At 43.6% G+C, this 18363-nt stretch overlaps 1 protein-coding gene across 1 annotated transcript in view; it reads right to left on the bottom strand.

Moving 5' to 3' along the window:
- The window catches only part of NID1 (nidogen 1), a 94256-nt gene that overhangs the window by 26561 nt on the left and 49332 nt on the right, over positions 1–18363 (bottom strand). Inside the window, exons 9-12 of the mRNA XM_065922256.1 lie at positions 17698–17841; positions 10402–10527; positions 5613–5762; positions 4370–4492 (exon numbers count right to left, since the gene is read on the bottom strand). Of these exons, the coding sequence (XP_065778328.1) occupies positions 4370–4492; positions 5613–5762; positions 10402–10527; positions 17698–17841 (543 nt within the window). The remainder of the gene's footprint in view (positions 1–4369; positions 4493–5612; positions 5763–10401; positions 10528–17697; positions 17842–18363) is intronic.

Raw genomic sequence — 18363 nt, 5'->3', positions numbered from 1 at the left:
GGTCCCTCTCTCTCTCACACACACACACACACACACACACACACAAGCTTAACACACACTAGCTTAACACACTCACTGAAATTATCTGTGGCCCACGGACTTGTTTTCCTTCCATCACCATCTATGTATGGTGCAGGCTTTCCAATCAGAAATCACGCCTGGTGTTCTGTGTACTGTCAACAAAACCAGACTTTGAAGGGGGCAGAGGTACCTCTCTTTTCTGTGGCTGACAGGACTGTGTGAGCCAACACACGAACTCTCCGGTGATCTAGAATTTCCAGTGGAACTTTGAAGTGCTGTATCTTGAACTTACATAACAGTGGGGGGAGACCTCAGTGGTGCCTCAGGAAACAGAACTTCAAGTGTGTTTATGGAAGCTGCGTTTACGAGACCACTGTGTTCCTGGGAATGGCTTCTCAGCGGCCCCTCCAGGCCACATGGGGAGGGTCCCACTATGGGTGGGGTAAGGGTGGGATGGTAAAGACACGTATCCCGTCCTGGCTTCTGGTTGGTACAGTGATAACTGAGGCAAGATTCTCCTTACCCCTTACTCATCTACTCTCTTTACTCATCTCTTTATTTGCTTGAGGGAGGAAGCATTTAGGATATACTTATCTGGGGAACAGCAGGGACTCTGGGGTGACTTTTCTCAAACTGAGGACAAAGAGAAAGACAGGAGGTCCTTCAATAGACAAACTTAAAGGATGAGAAAGGGATGGCAGAGGGAACTACAGACAGAAAAACAAGCTATGCTCCTAAACCCTTGACCCACAGAAACTGTGAGGTAATACACATTTACTGTTTTAAGCTGCTAACTCTGGGGGATAATTTGTTTCAGAGAAATAGATAATCAATATGGCAGTTTTCAAGCTTCCTGACCATGATCCATAGAAATGCATTCCACTCTGCAATTCAGGACACATACACATACACACACTTACACATATACACATTTGCACACAACTCAGTCATGCGCTAGACAAGGATATACAACTATCATTTCATAAGACAAGACTTATTCCTACTGCACATACTCTGCATACTCTATTTTCTTGATTACTGTTTTCTATTTCATTCCATTCCATTTAAATGAAAGTGGTAATAACAACCCACCAAGTTGATTTCACAATCCACACACGCATTTTGGGCAAAGAGTGCAGAAGGACAGCAGAGAACAAGTCATCATTTTTTTCTGTTTTGCTTACCGTTGGTTGACACTGCAATAGCCATGCCCTTAACTGACTAACCTCTAAAGCTAATTTTTATTTAAAAATCAATCCCCTCTGTATAGAGTAGGTACCAAAAAATGCTGAATATCTAATCCCTATACTTAATTATGTTTGGCAATAGAAGTTTGAATGATACTATACTTATTTTTTTTGTCAATATTTCATTAGGTATTTAGTCATATAAAATTTAAAAAAAAATGATGAAAATGTCAGTGTTCCTCTTCCAACTGGAAATACAGTAGAAATACGAATGCAGCAAGGCTCCCTAACCCCAGTTTCCTTTCCTGTCATAGAAGGTAACCTTCATCCTGAAGTTGTGGTTTCCCATTCTCATCTGTGCAGTTTATCATTTTATTGTGTATGTATCACATATGCAGGCTTCCTTTCATATAGACTTATATTTTACATAAATGTGATCACACTGCCTATATCCTTTTGTGAATATTTTTTAAATAGGTAAGAAGTAAATTTATCGAGAGAGACACACACAATGAGTGTGGGCCATCTAGAAAAGTGAGAGCTTCGTATGACTACATTTTTTGCCCAATAGACTGTTGAGATTTTTTTCACTAACTCTAGTTCATTCATTTAATTAATTAATTTTGGGGGCCACACTGTATGGGTTGTGGGATCCTAGTTCCCTGACCAGGGACTGAACTCAGGCCCATGGCAGTCAAAGGGCACACTCCTAACCACTGGACCACTAGGGAATTCCGTTTAGTTCACTCATTTCAACTACTGCTATATATTATTTCATGGTATGAACTGCACCCAAACTCATTTGTCCATTTCTCCTGTTGGTAGTCTCTTAGATTTTTTTTCTCTTATAAACAATACTTGATGGAGACATGTATATTTCTAAAGCACATTCTCTCTCAAGCATACAAATAGATGATGAATTTCTTAAGAAAACAGGATTAAATACCAAAATAATCCTAGCAAAGAACTCTGATTGGTTTTATCCTTGTCCCGCTTTTGTATCCCAGGCTACAAGTCTGGATTTGTTTCTGTACAGTCAACAGAGCCAAGGGGGGCAAGGAGTTGGGTTAAAAAAACAAAAAGGAAAAAAATGAAACATCTGCTTCCTTTTGAACTGGAGATGTGAAGGAAGCCTAAGGAAATAATGACTTAGTCATTTTTAATAGTTGCTGGAATGTCTTAATTAATTTCAGGCACAAAAGGTTGGTGCTGCTTGGGTTCATCTAGGCTGGAGGTTAGTAAATTTTTTCTGTCAAGGGCCAGGTAGTAAATATTTCAGGCTTTGCAGGCCTTAAAGGCTCTGCCACAACTACTGACCTCTGCCTTTGTGGAATGAAAGCAGTTGTAGACTATTCATAAACTAAAGAGTCTGAGTGTTTCAATAAAACTTTATTTGCAAAAACACAGGCAGTGGGCCAGATTTGACCTGAGAGTCATAGTTTACTGACCTCTGTCCTAAGCAGAAGAAAACAATTTAGACCAGCAATATGTAGTATTATTTATCAAAATTTAAACTTACTTTAATATTTTTCTCATTTGAGATCCTCAACTGTCCTAAAAACCAGCCATACCAGTCCTGCTGAGAGTATGAATAAATAAATACTTGTATATACCACAGTAGGAATGGAAACTAATGCAGTCATTTATTTCCTTGATAACTATAAAGAACTATGAGCACCTATGGACCATGTAATTCTACTGGACACTGGAAACATGAAAATAAAATGCATAGGCACCTATGCTCAAGGCATTCAAGGCTAGTGGAGGAGACAAACATTGAAATAGTTCTTAATCACTCAAAAAAGTGGTTATGTGGAAAGTTCCATGTATTTCTTATTGAAACACTGATAAATAAATTTGACCATCAATAGCAGCAACAATTAAAGTAAATAGCAACACAACTGGTTAACTCCAGTCAGAGGTGTCAAATGCATCCTTAATCTCATGACAGGTAACCATGTGGTTTGGGGAACTGAATTCGGGTTAGAGTCCATTGGGCAGAGTTTGGTCTTCCTTTGAGTCTTAGTTCTAGCACTTACTATCTCTGGGATCTTGACTGTGCTTTTACTTCTTTATGTTTTAGCATCTTCTATATAAATAGAAGTAATGATACTACTTACTTTAAAGAGAAGATTAGGAACATTATATGAAGCAGTAGATAAAGCACCCAGCACATAGTAGGCGCCACAGAAAAGGCAGCCAATTATATGTATTCATTCAAAAGCATTTGTTGAGATCCAGGATCATTCCAGGTACAGAACTAGGGCCATCATTATCCTTATGATATAATGAGACTATCACAAAAGTCTCAGGTCAGTAAGCAACTTTAGAAGCTGCACAGTCCAGGTATAATTGGTAATACAGACAATTCTGCAGAGTCCTCAGCCTGCCTCTTCCCATAACTGGTGGCCCTTCACCTCCCTCACCCCCACCCCAGCTCTATCCCATGACTCTTCAGAACATGCGATGGTTAACACTAGGTGTCAACTCGACTGGGCCACAGAGTGCCCAGATGTTTGGTCAAACATTATTCTGGGTGGTTTCTGTGAGGGTGTTTTTGCTTGAGACTAACCTTTCACTCTGCAAACTAGGCAAAGCAGATAGCCCTCCCTTACGTGAGTGGGCCTCATCCAATCAGTTGAAGGCCAGAATTGGACACAAATGTGGACCCTTCTTCAAGTAAAAAAGAATTCTCCCTTCTTGATGACCTATGAATGGAGCATGAGCTTTCTGTTGCCTTTGGACTTGAACAGAAACACTGGCTATTCCTGGGTCTCCAGCCGGCTGACTACAGTCCTTGAGACTAACAGACTTCTGTAACTGTGTGTGGGTCAATTCCTTCTAATAAATATCTTTATATGTAAATAAATACATTTCTCTCTCTCTCTCTCCACACACACACATATTTGTTAGATCTACTTCTCTGGAGAACCCTGAATAATACAGACCAGTTCTTATTCTTCTGATCTAGGTGTGGTACCCCTGGAATTGTGTAGTACACAACTGTACTGCTCAATACCACAGCTGTGCTCTGATCACCCACCTCAGCTCTCCACGAGCCTCCCACTACCCACCTTGTCTTCTCTCCCAGGGCTGTGGACTCAGTACTCATGGATATAGACAGCAATGACCTATCTATTCCAAACACCCCAACACCTCACCTCCAGGCACACAATGGAAGCCGTCTCCTTGGTAACCAGGTTTGCACTGGCACGTGAAGGACCCTGGCGTGTTGTAGCAGAAAGCATCGGGGTGGCATCGGCTTGGCTGGCATTCATCCACATCTGCAAGACAGCCACCAAGCCCAGGGAGAGTGAGATTCCTTCCAGAATTCCTAGTTTACACAATAATATAAGCCACTCGCTCCACTTTTAGGGACCCAATTTCTGATCTGGGAACCATGATTTAAGAACTCACTAAACATTAATTATAAAAACAGATTCCTCAGTTTCTATTTAGGGCATTTACAAACGCGTTTCACTTTGATGTTCTCATGAAAAATCAAGCATACAAAAGGAAAAAAATGAAAGGATTTTTTTTCGTTATTTCCTTCTTATAAATGAGAACTTCAAAAATGTCTAAGAATTGGGAGACAGATTGACAGAAACAGAAAAATCTCAGAGACCAGAGAAAATTCACATTCTCAGTAACAAAAAGAAAGTATTTCAGAAATCATGATCTCTTAGAAAAGCTCAGACTTTCCAGAAATACTCTAGGGTATAATGTTAAGTAATTTTGCAAACCAAGGGACCAGGAAACTATGTTCAGAGTTATCTTATTTCGAGCACCCTGGCTGCCAGCGATCGGCTGATCTGAGGTCTGAAAGAATTTTGTGGAGTCATTTATTCTTTGCCTCTGCAGTCAAAAAGGGGACTTAATTTTGGGGGAAGCAAAAAATTAGAGCAGGCCAGATGAACAACTGTAAATATCTTATTAAATTAAAGGTTGGACTTTAAGTTACATGTGGGTAAGCAATGTCAGTCTTTTCACGAAAGACAAACAATCTCCTTAGTCGCTAGCAGACAGCAGGCACTTAATTATGCCCGAACAAGCAAGTGACACGGAACAAAACGGGGAGAACAGGTGTCTTCTCCAACAAGACAGAGCTCCCCAAACAACATGCATAATTCAGAGTACTAGAAACACAAAATGCAGTCTGTTTACTCAATAGAGTTGAGAGAATTTGTTTAGTTTCTAAGTTGTGTTTGTGACCCCACGGATTGTAGCCTGCCAGGCTCCTCTGGCCATGGGATTTCCCAGGCAAGAATACTGGAGTGGGTTGCTGTTTCCTAGAGAGACTAATTCTCTTGAATTCAGAGGTGGGTGAGTAATTAGCATATGATGAGCATCACCTGGGGCATTTTTTCAGGCGGCACAGAGAGGAAGGTCAGAGCAGCCACGCACCTTTGCAGGCTCGGCCATCCCCAGAGAAGCCTGGGAGGCAGGAGCAGGTGTAGGTGGAGCCGCCCGTGTAGATGCACTGGGCCCGCTGGGAGATGTCACAGTCATGGAGGCCAGTCTCGCAGTAGTTGACGGGGCGCTGGTCCATGACAGCTTCAGGCAGAAAGTTAACACACAGGGTTTAGGTGAGTGCCCTAAGCAGTCCCCAGGCCTTCCAGGCAGTGTAGTCCAATGAGTGGAGACTGTACCTGGGGCCCAGACTCCCAGACGTGTCTTCAGGTCCATCCCCACTCACAGCAGGGTCCTGCTCGCCTTTGGGGCCGCCCCCCTGGATCCCGCCTCTGCTAAGTGTTCACAGACTGACCCCACACTGGGTCACACAGCCTGGCTTTCGACCTCAACGTCAACCCAGGGCTCTGTCTCAGGCCACTCTCCACACCCAGTGCCCGGAACCCAGTTCCCCCTTCATCTGGATGTGGAGGTGGAACGCTGCAGGCAGACACGCTTCCTGTGTAACTCTGTTGGTGGCATTTGGGCCTGAGGATCTGAGACTTCCACACAGTATTTTTTATCTTGGCTCACTGTGCGTGCGTGAATTCACTTCAGTCACGCCTGACTCTTTATGACCCTATGGACTGTAGCCCACCAGGCTCCTCTGTCCATGGGATTCTCCAGGCAAGTATATTGGAGTGGGTGGCCACGCCTCCTCCAGGGGATCTTCCTGACCCAGGGATCGAACCTGTGTCTCTTATGTCTCCTGCACTGGCAGGTGGGTTCTTCACCACTGAGCCACCCGGGAAGCCCTTGGCTCACTAGGTAGGAGGAATATTTATTATGAATGCCAAAGTCGAAGTCATCCATTTCCCACCAAGGAAGGAGAGATAAACTTTCCCAGGGAAGTGAGACAGGGAGAGTGGAATGACTGCAGGGGTCTGGGGAGGGAAGCCCTGGGTTTCCACCAGGTGCATATGAGTCAACTATGTGGCTTTGGATAAATCCTATTAACTTTCCAGAGTTGCACTTTCTTCCTCTGTAGAACAGGAATGACTTCCAGCTTTCCAAGCACAGACAGGTCCAGGAGATGGGACTATTATTTTCTAAAGGGTCTTGATGACAAGACTCCTAGGATGAGGACTCAGGAAGTAGGCATGTGACACAGAGGCTAGACATTCAGACTCCATCTTGTACTCTTGCCTCAAGATGACAGGCAAAGGTTGAGATGAACTAACTCTAAAAGATGCTTGAAATAATCAAGGAAACTTGAATATGGACTGGGTATGCAATCATGTTAAGAAATTGTTCATTTTGTTAGGGATGGTAACAGCATTATATTTGTGTTAAAAAATATTTGCCCTTATATGTCAGATATATATTATGCATATAATGTGCATAAAAAACTAGTAACTCTAGTTAGATGACAGGATATTTGGGGTTTTCTTTAAAGACTGAAATATACCAGCAAAACATTACCACCCTCCCCAGCAGTAGAAATAGTAGTAATAGGGATGGGAAATAAAATAAGACTAACAAAATGCTTTATAATATGGAAATTGAATAATAGGTACACAGGGTTCATTATATTTTTCTCTCTACTTTTGTTTATGTTTGAAATTTTCCATAATAACAATAATTTAAGCCTAAAAAAAAGTCAAGGGCTAAGGTCTAGGAGGAGATTTCTGATGACTGGTTCAGATACTCCGGGGTTCATAAGGTAATTTAACTTCTGGTTTTACAGTTCTAAGGCCCGGTCAGAGTACTAGCCCTCACAATGTCATAATAGAACCTTTCCTTCCCTCCAAGGAGGCCCTCAATGTTTAGATTATCCTGGATACAAGAGAACTCCTCATCTTTTTCCTCAGTGAGCCTTCCCAAGATTAGTTCCAGTTTATCCTGCCTCAAGGGCTTTGAGAAAGAGAGAGTTCTTAACACTGCCAGAGGACAGGTAAAGAAGAGGAAGCCCTTCAAAGGTCTGGGTCCATGAGAGGTTAGCAAAGTACCGTATTGGTGGATGAAGGCCCAGGCTGTGGATTTAGCAGCTTAAACTCCTGAAGTTTAAATGTTAACTAACTCCCAAGGAATGGAACAGGGATCACTGAAGAAACTCCTGTGGGCCAAAGGGTTACTAGATTTTAAATTGCTACAAGCGGTCCAAATTTCTGCCTGGAAAACAGAAAACCAGATTACACGGAACCAACCCAAGGACACACTCTGTTTCCTTGAACCCCTCCCATCTTCTCACTTCCCATCATTTCTAACATTCTTCTTTCCTCCAGGGTCCTCTCTTGACCAATTCCTTCAGCTCACAAAATGTGAAAAGGACACTTATGCAGAATTGGGGTCAAAAAAAGGTAGGAAAAATGTATTCAGACAGAAAACCAGCAAAGGAGTCTCAGTCCTCCTCCATTAAATATTTGTCATTTAAAGTATGTGAGTGACCACTTCACATGCTGTTTGCTCCTGCCTCATTTTGCCCCACCCATCGTAACAGGGAAGGACCCTGCTACAGCCTGGATGGATGGGTCCTGCTCAGCCACCACCTTCATCTATGCTTCTATTAATTTTATTATTATTTGGGGGGCAGTCAAGCTGCGAGGCTTATGGTACCTTACTCCTCCAACTAGGGGTTGAAACTGTGCTCCCTGCAGTGGAAGCATGGAGTCTTAACCACTGGATCACCAGTTCCCAGGATCCAGTTTAACAAGGAATTCCGGGAGAGTGAAACTGACCACTAAATTATCCAGTGATGAGCCAGAGTATCTTTTCTGCTTTCAGGCAGACTTGGTTTTATCCAGTGAGCCATCACTCTGTGTGGTTGTCTCAAAGGAGCCAATTAAAAGAGACAAAAGGCCAAGTAAAATGGAATTGCACAGGGGCTACTGACGGGGAGAAGCACTTGAACTCGATGATCTTCAAGTGGTTTTCACACTTGTTTCTGAGCAATGGGATCCATTACTTAAACAAAATGTTACTCGGAATTTCATATACAGGGAAAGAGTCTGTCCATGGCTTACTTGTGTCCTTATTGGCAGATCCTGGGGCATCTCTAAGGACTCCTTGGGACACAGGAAGCCTGTGGTCCAGTCTAATCATCTCATTTTACAGGTGAGGAACTGAGGCCCAGAGCAGTTAAGTGTCTTCCTCAAAATCAAAAGCCTAGGAGCAGACATTTGCTTACCACCTGTCTTACACCCCGCTCTAGCCCTTCCATGAGGGTAGACACCAGGAACGGCTGAAAACAGAAACCCAGGACATCATGCCTCACACATATCTGTTCCAGCATTCGTTCATGTCACCACCCAAGGGTTAAAGGATCTGCTACCCAAGTTTGAGCCGAAATGTAATGTAAATGGTACTGCCACAAAAATAGAGCTTTGAATCTTCTTCATTTAAAAAAGCAGAGAAAGAAGTCAGGCCAAATTCACAGAAATTGTTGTTCTCAATGGGAAAAAAAAAGATAGAGGTAACTTTAGCAGAGCTGAAATCTCAGCTCTGTGCAAAGGGGCTTGGCCGTGTCTCAGTTCACAGATGTTTGGGTCATACTCAAAATATGAGAACGGCCTGTTCCCTCCGCCCTCAAGACACCACCTCACCCTGGGACCTTGGCAGCCTCATATGTGTTTCAAGACAGAGCAAACACAAAGCCTCCTAGGGTTTAGTAAACAGCAAGGAAGGAGCAAAGAGATGGTTCATTGATGCAATGAAAGAGAAATATGTTTTAAATTGGGAATAAATGTTGAGTTCAGATGCCCCCTTCAGCATGCTGCCCTCCAGACCTGGAAATATCCAAGAATCTTTGAACTTGAAAGTCTTGGAAACTACAGGTCAAAATGCAGCAGTGGGAAAGGGGGGGAGGAAATGTAAACAATCTGGCTCTTTGTAGTTGGCCCATCATCACCACCAAAATTATTAATGTAAAGCATAATTAGTCTAATTAATGGCCTTAACTTTTAACTTAAAAAAAATTTTTTTTTTTTACCACATTGCATGGGATGTGGGATCTTAGTTCCCCAGTCAGGGATTGAACCCAGGCCCTCTGCCATGGAAGATGCACTCTTAACCACTGGACTGTCAAGGAAGTCCCCTTAACCCTTCTAACTTTGATAGGCTATGAAGTTATGTTAGTACTTGTGGTTTGTAAAATGGAAATCCATAAACAGAAAGGCCCCAAATGAGTTTTAGATGCAAACCAAGAGGAATTTAATCAAAGGCAGATAATGACACAAATACCTATAAGGTATTCCCTCCACATGAATCCCAAGGCCACTGATTATAAGGAGAAGCATGTCTAATTGTTTGAACAGCTATTTAAAGAATAATGGAAAGAATTAAAAGGAGTTTTATAAGAAGAGAATGGTATTACTAGTGTAGACAAATAACACTGCTTATGCCTTGTACCTGTGACTCTCCAGATGGTCAGAAGAAAGGAGCAGAGACTGATTCACCTTTGTAAACTGCCCTCCCCAACAACAAAACCAGGAATCTTCCATCTCAGCCAGGATAATTACTGAGGCTATACCATTTACACAGGCGCTGACATACATCCTATGAACACTCCTTCTGAAAAGTCACCTACTCACAGACATAAAGAACAGACTTGTGGTTGCCTGGGGGAGGGAGGTGGGAAAAGGAAGGAGTGGGAGTTTGGGATTAGCAGATACAAACTATTATGTATAGAATAAACAGCAAGGTCCTACTGGGTAATGCAGGGAGCCATATTCCATACCCTGGGATAAACTATAATAGAAAAGAATATGGTAAATGAACGTAAAAAAAAGTCACCCACAGAACTTACCCACACATGTTCCTGCCTCTGAAAACCGGTAGCCCTCCACACACTCACAGCGGAAGGTTCCTGGGTGGTTATTGCAGATCGCGTGATTGCCACACACCGAGGGCTGCTCTGAACATTCATCAATATCTAAAGCAAAATTTTGTTTTAAAAGCAGACTTTAAAAAAAACACCTCTCCCAACATCACTATAATAAAATATAAAGTATTTTTGCCTGCAAATGGATCCATTTTAAAACACATTTTTAGTATTCCAAAAGTATCACTAAATATTTTCTTCTGTGCATAACTGGAGACAGTGATCCCAAGGCCCTCCTCATAAATAAAACTGTGCTTCTCCCACCTCCCCGCAACCCTTCCCATCTTCCATCTCCTGGGGTTAGTTGTTGACCTGGGTACCACTAACATCAGATGGGCAAATCCGTGTTAGAAAGATGTGCAGACAAGTCTCCAGACTCTGAATAAGGTTCCTAAACTACAAACTGCAATTAAATATGCTCTGGTGGTGCTAGTGGTAAAGAACCAGCTTTCAATGCAGGAGACATAAGAGATTCAGGTTCAGTGGGGAAGATCCCCTGGAAGAAGGCACGTATTTTTGCCTGGAGAATCCCATGGACAGAGGAGTCTGGTGGGCTATAGTCCATGAGGTTGCAAAGAGTCAGACATGACTGATCATGCACGTGCCACCAACCTGAGCTTAACGCACTAAAAGGCAAACCATTAACTCGTAAGATTAAAAGTGATGTTCTCTCATAGGACAATTCTGAGGTCATCAAGTGGTGTGACGGGAACAAAAAAATGCATGTTTCGAAGCTGAACACATACATACATATACATGTGTTAGTTGCTCAGTTGTGTCTGACTTTTTGCGACCCCATGGACTGTAGCCCACCAGGCTCCTCTGTCCATGGAATTCTCCAGGCAAGAATACTGGAGCTGAACACGGCTAGGTTCAAATCCTTCCTCCTTTGGTGATTAGCTTGTGTGGTCCTGGAGATGCTGCCAAACTACTCTGCCTCAGTTTCCCTGTTAGTAAGTACATACACTACTATTCATCTTAAGAAGTCCTTCTGAAGATTACAGAAAATAGATGTAAGCCTAACCTGCTCAAGAAATGTACCTATTTGGATTTGCCTAGTGGTCCAGTGGTTAAGACTTCATGATTCCAGTGCAGGGGCATGGGTTTTATTCCCGGTTGGAAAACTAAGATGTCTCATGTCATGTGGTATGGCCAAAAAAAGAAAAAATTAATAAAAATAAAAGAAATGTGCCTATTATTAAGTATAATACCTATACCATCAGCATGGGGATGTTCTATTTCTAGGAACACAGCCCTTGGATGGCCATGGCATTGGGAGGCCAGTCTGTAGTTACCACTACAGTAAGGCTGGTTGGCCCAGACAAAAAATCAAGCTGGTCTGTCATCACCTTGGTTACCTGCCCACTGATGATCTGCAATAAACAGTCACACAAGATGCCTCTGTGCCAACCTCATTCTCAGGGTGTAGTTACTTCTGGCATTTTTCGAACTCTTGGAGATGCATGTGAGGAAGATTTCGCAATGGCTGAGACCACACAACTCCCCTCCCCTCTCAACCTCCTCTCCTCAATTCCATAACATGAATCTTGCTTGTGCATCCATCTCCAATGGCCTGTCTAGCCTGTCTCTTCCCTGATGAGGCAAAAGTCCTGCTGTCTTATTAGACAATGTCACACAACACAAGCATTTTTGCCACTTCAGCCCCATAGTTGGACCTACACTCAGACAAAAACACAAACCAGATGGCATTCAGCTTTTTGAAACTATACTGCAACGTACATTTCTGTGATATGCTTAAGATATAAGATCTCATATCACTTATATGTGGAATCTAAACTATGGCACAAATGAACCTATCCACAAAACAGATCAAACCAGTCAATCCTAAAGGAAATCAACCCTGAATATTCAATGAAAGGACTAATGCTGAAGATGACACCTCAGTACTCTGGCCACCTGATGTAAAGAGCCAACTCACTGAAAAAGACTCTGATGCTGGGAAAGATTGAGGGCAGGAAGAAAAGGGGGTGACAGAGGATGAGTTGGTTGGATCGCATCACTGACTCAATGCACATGAGTTTGAGCAAACTCCGGGAGACGATGAAGGACAGGGAAACCTGGTGTGCTGCAGTCCATTGATTGGATCACAAAGAGTTGGACACGACTTAACAACTGAACAACAGCAACAAAACAGAAACTGACTCACAGACACAGAGAACAGACTTGTGGTTGCCAAGAGGCAAGGTGGGAGGAACAGACAGGGAGTCTGGGGTTGGAAGATGCAAACTATTACATTTAGAATGGATAAAAACCAAGGTCCTACTGCATAGCACAGGAAACTATATTCAATATCCTGAGATAAACCATAATGGAAAAGAATATTAAAAAAGCAAGCTATATATGTGTATAACTGAGTTCTTTACGGTATAGCAGAGATTGGCACAACACTGTAAGTCAACTATACTTCAATTAAAAAAAAAAGGCTACAAGTTGTCAGACCAGGCGACAAGTCTAGGCACCGCTGGAAGGTTACAGAACAAAGCCCCTCTGAAGCCCCCTCTTAAGAAGCTGGAGCTGGGCTTCCCAGCTCTATCCACCAGCTGCTGCCTCAGCAACATGGGGGGCAAAGCTCGCTCTGGCTTCCTTGTCTCTGCGCTGCAGCTCTCAGAGGACACCCCGGGCCCAGATGTCTGGACACCGCGTGCAGACTGCAGGGCTCCACAGCTAAGACTTAACTGCCAGAGCACAGAGCAGCTGTATTCAATCACAGGGACAGAACGCAATCACCAGGGGCAATTTTCCAAGCTTCGTTTCCCCCCCGGAAGGTTTTTTAAAAGCTATTTATTTATCTGGCTGTGCTGGGTCTGAGCAGTAGCACGTGCGATCTTTAGTCGCAGCATGTGGGAATCTTAGCTCCTTGACCAGGGGCGGCACCCAGCCTCCCTGCCCTGGGAGGGCAGAGTCTCATCCACTGGGCCACCGGGGAAGTCTGCCGCTGGAAGGTTTATGGAAAGGGAGACTGCATGTTTCAAGAAAGTTTCTTAGGTGATTGGAAGGATGGTCTCTGGCAGGCCCTACCAGGAGACCCACTGGCAGATAGGATCTGCGGGCTCCTGGGATGAGGGAGGGGATGGTCCACTAGCACCACTCCCACCTCCATGCAGGTCTACACACAAAATCCAAGCTGGGTGATGCCGTTTTTTTTTTTTTTTTTTTTGTACAGCAAAACCCTACCAATCTCCCTGCTCACGGTCCTTACAGTTTGGAAATTCTTTGAATGCCTGATTGAAACTCTCTCTCTTGTAAGTGGAGGCTAGGACTCTAATCCATTCTTCAGCAGAAACAATGAACTAGTGATAACTGTTCCTTATGGAATATATCACAATATCTCCTTGAAGATGATTGCTCTTGTGTGTATGTGTGTGCGTGCATATGTTCTCAGTTGCGTCCAACTCTTTGCAACCCTGTGAACTATAGTCCTCCAGGTCCCTCTGTCCATGGAATTTTCCAGGCAAGAATACTGGAGTGGGTTGCCATTTCCTACTCCAGGGATCTTCCTGACTCACGAAGGGAACCTGCGTCTCTTCTATCTCCTGCATTGGCAGGCGGGTTCCTTACCACTGAGCCATCTGGGAAGTTCATTACTGTTCTTACTGGTCAATATCTGGACAACATTTTCTCTAGGAAGAGATTTCCTCTCAAATAAATCATTCCCTAACCCAACAGGAAGATCCTGAATTATTCTGTAATCACTGCTCCGTTTTGACTTTTTTTCTGAGTGGCTGCTTTTCACATATTTTCAAAAGCTCCAACAAATAAAAGTTTCTCCAGTGTGTCCTCTTCATAAATGCCAGGCTCTGGGAGGAGAACTGTCTCAGGACAGATTTGTTAAACGCCTTGAGTGCACTAGGAATTACTCAATGAGAGATTGTCCAAAACTCTCTTATAGCCTCCCAACTGAGAAATACAGGGAAGTCGTCCTACCAGGCACCAGATCTCTGATTCAACTGGAAATCTTCTCCAAATTACCTTGGATGGTCACCCTGCAGTGTCCAACCAACCCCATCCTTGTTCTGGATGTCATCTATCATTATGTCAATGCTACACACACTGAATGACAAAAGCCCATCCTCATTCTTCTCTTCTGGGGCACTTTCCGGGTCAAAATAACATGTGAAGTGATCTGCTTAATGCAATTTCCTACCAACAGCCTGGTGTCTCAATGCATTAATACTATGAGGCTTATTCTCATGACCCAGAACAAAAAGTGGCAGGACTGGGGACAGACCCGCATTCCATGGTGCAAATCTGCCACGTTGAGGGCTAATCACAGGGCAAAACCAAGTACACATGAACGTGTCTTCGTGGGCGAGGACATAAGAAGGGTTTCCAGGGCAGCAACACATCAATCCATAAAACATGGCTGGCTGTGCCTTGGGAGATGAAGCAGCCAGCCAAAGCAGAATCAGCCAAAGGTTATGGCCTCAGTGAGACAGGCACGGCGACCCACTCCAGTACTCCTGCCTGGAGACTCCCTTGGACAGAGGAGGCTGGTGGGCTACAGTCCATGGGGTCGCAAAGGGCTGGACACGACTGAGCGACTGAGCACGCATGCACGGATGGCTTCAGCAGTTGGAGAAGATGGCTCCACGTTTTATTAAGGTTCAGTTTGCTTAGGAAGCTGAAGCTGGGCTGCATAAAGACTACAGAGTTGGAGGCTTCTGCTGGAGAGATGGGGCCGCCCCATCTCTGTGTGTTGTCTGGCAGGGCTCTGCTCACATACACACGGGATCCTGCTGCTCTAAACCAGCCTGAGCCAACTCAGCCATTCAAGACTGGTGGGCTCTCCAGAGAAACACTGGGAGACTGAAGATCAGAGGTGAGTAGGAACTCTACGCAGTGGTATGTCACAAGTCTCAGACTGAATTCTATCACACGGACAAAGTTATCAGCAAGCTGGCTGAACAATCGTACAAGCTGTTCCCATAAGCCTAGTTTCTGTTCTTCATCCTTTCAGACGTTCCAGTGAGCACCATTCATAAATTTCACTCTGAAGTCAATGCAGCCTGATTGGTTAACCCTCACATTAAATCAGCACACTAAAGCTGCCATTAATTGGAGGCATTCATTGGATTCAGTTCAGTGGATTCCAGACTAGAGGCATCATTCCCATACCCATTCTGCTGGGCTCCCCAGATTATTTTGGCTGCAGTCATTCAAGCGGGCTGCTCATCACTCTAACCAAACAGACACGTGCACACTACCCATTTCACTAGGGAAGCTTACCTCTAGCATCCCTTACATTTGTTGGTGAGCCTACCATGGCAGGTTAAGGAAGCATTCGACATTGTGGGTTTTTGTTTTGGTTTTTGGCCACAAAGCTCAGCTTTGTGGGATCTTAGTCCCCCAGTTAGGGATCAAACCTGTGCCCCTTGCAGTAGGAGCTCAGAGTCCTAACCACTGGACCACCAGGGCATTCCTAGCATTTGATATTCTTCCACTAGTTGCATCTGTGTGGATTTTTCATCGAGATAGGCATCAACTAACTGTCTTTTGGTGGTGAATTAAAATTTAGTAATAAACATAAACATCAAGCTTTTTTTTGTTTATGTGAAAGTATTCAAAGTGAAATTATAAGTAATAAGTATTATACAATGAGGACAGTGAAATATAGGCACTTGAGTCAGGTACTCAAGGTCCAACATTCTAATATCCTTAGTTCAAGTTTCTCATCTGTAAAAACAGGAATAAACTTCCCACCCATTAGGGTGGCCGCTATCAAAAAAACAACAAATGTTGGCAAGGATGTGGAGAAACTGCAGCCTTTGTGTACTGGTGGTGGGATATAAAATGATGCAGCTGCTGTGGAAAACAATGTGACGGTTCTTCAAAAACGCCAAACACAGAATTGATGTGATCCAGCAATTCTACTTCTGGGTATATCCCCAAAAGAGTCAAAAGCAGAGTCTTAAACAGATATTTGTACCCCCATGTTCACAGCAGAAATATTCACAAGAGCCCAAGAAGTGAAGCAACCCAACTGTCCGTAGACAAATGAATGGGTTTTTTGGTTAAAAAAAAAAAAAAGGAATATATGCATACCATGGAATATTTCTCAATTTTAAAAAGGAGGGAAGGGGGTAAGGGGGAAGGGACAAACTGGAAGATTGGGATAACATTGGGATAAAATGGATAACTAATAAGAACCTACTGTTTCACACAGGGAACTCTACTCAATACTCTGTAATGGCCTATAAGGGAAAAGAATCTAAAAAAGAGTAGATACATGCATACGTATAACATATTCACTTTGCTGTGCAGCTGAAACTAATATCACACTGTAAATTGACTATAGTCCAATAAAACTTTGTTTTTTTTAAAGGAAATTGTGACACAGGCTACACTATGTACGAACCTTGAGGATATGATGCTATGTGAAATAAGCCAGTTACAAAAGGACAAATAGTGCATGATTCCACTTACATGAGTTACCTAGAGTCCTGGAATTTGTAGAAAGTAGAATGGTGGTTGCCAGGGGCTGGGGCCAGGGTCTATGGAAAGTCATTATTTAATGGCAATAGACTTTCAGTTTTGCAAATGAAAGATCTGGACATGGACGGTGGTGATGGTCACACAACAACGTGAAAGTACTTAATGCCACTGAACCGGACACTTAAAAATGGTTAGAAGGATCAATTTTATATTATGTACACTTTACCACAATTAAAAATAATTTTTAAAAGACAGAAATGAAAACATCTATCTCATCAGAGTTGCTGAATTAGATGAGATGATGTTTATGAAGCACTTAACACAACAATGTTACTAACAGTTATGGTCACATGCTAAGTCACTTCAGTCATATCAGACTCTTTGTGACCCCAGGCTCCTCTGTCCCTGGAATTTTCCAGACAAGCATACTGGAGTGGGTTGCCATTTTCTACTCCATATGGTCATATTATGTGTGTTATAAGCAGCCCTGACTCTCTCTTTCCTTTAAACCTGCATATTCTCAAGTTGAAGTGGTGTATGGCCTTATAAATTCTGCTCTGCTGCTTAGAGTCGGGGCATCTGATCAGAAGATGAAAGGGCCAGGACCCTTAACATCATGGGGAAACACCGAGTGTGGGGCTTAAACAACCCGGCATGCCCATCAGTGTTTATCTCCCCTGTGTTTCCTTGCCTCTCCCAGCTCTCTGCTCTACAGTATCTGTTTGCCCCTGCAAACCTCCCCACACACGTCAGAGTGAATGGCCGTACCGTAGCAGGTCCGTCCGTCTCCTCGGAAGCCGATGGAGCACTCGCAGGTGAACTGGGTCCCTGGGCCAGGGCGACAGGCTGCGTTGGCGTCACACCCATGACTGCCGATGTAGCAGGGATTCTGCAGGGCGTCAGGGGAGCCATCTGTGAAGGCGGAGACATTGAAACCCCATGAGGATTCAGAAACGCTTACAGGTCACCTCCTCCCCCAGAGAGTAGGACAGGATTGATGACCAGGAAACCTGCGGACTCCTGCTTACTTGGAGTGGGATCAGTAAACTCCATCCCTTTGGACTCATGTCTATTTTTATAAAGTTGGAAACTGGCCACGTGCATTCACTTGCAAGTGGTCTATGGCTGTTTTTGTGCTACAGTTGTAGATCTGCACTCATGACAGAGACTGCATGGCTAGCAAAGCCTCAAATGTCTACTATTTGACCTTTTAAGAAAAAATATGTCAACCCCTGATGCCTGGAGCTACAGTGGTCAAAGGAGGGAGAGAAACACCTACCCTCTTCTGGTTTATGGACAGCCAAGGGTCAATCTGGCCAGCTGGAGAAGTGGCCTGGGTAGGGAGGGAGAACCAAAAATAACTGAGATAGAGAAATGCCACACCCAGGCAGCAAACATACAGAACCTCTAGGGCTTCAAGATCTGAGCTATGTG

Source organism: Muntiacus reevesi, chromosome 2 (assembly GCF_963930625.1).
Source record: "Muntiacus reevesi chromosome 2, mMunRee1.1, whole genome shotgun sequence".
Taxonomy (NCBI): domain Eukaryota; kingdom Metazoa; phylum Chordata; class Mammalia; order Artiodactyla; family Cervidae; genus Muntiacus; species Muntiacus reevesi.
This window is presented reverse-complemented; position numbering and strand designations above follow the sequence as displayed.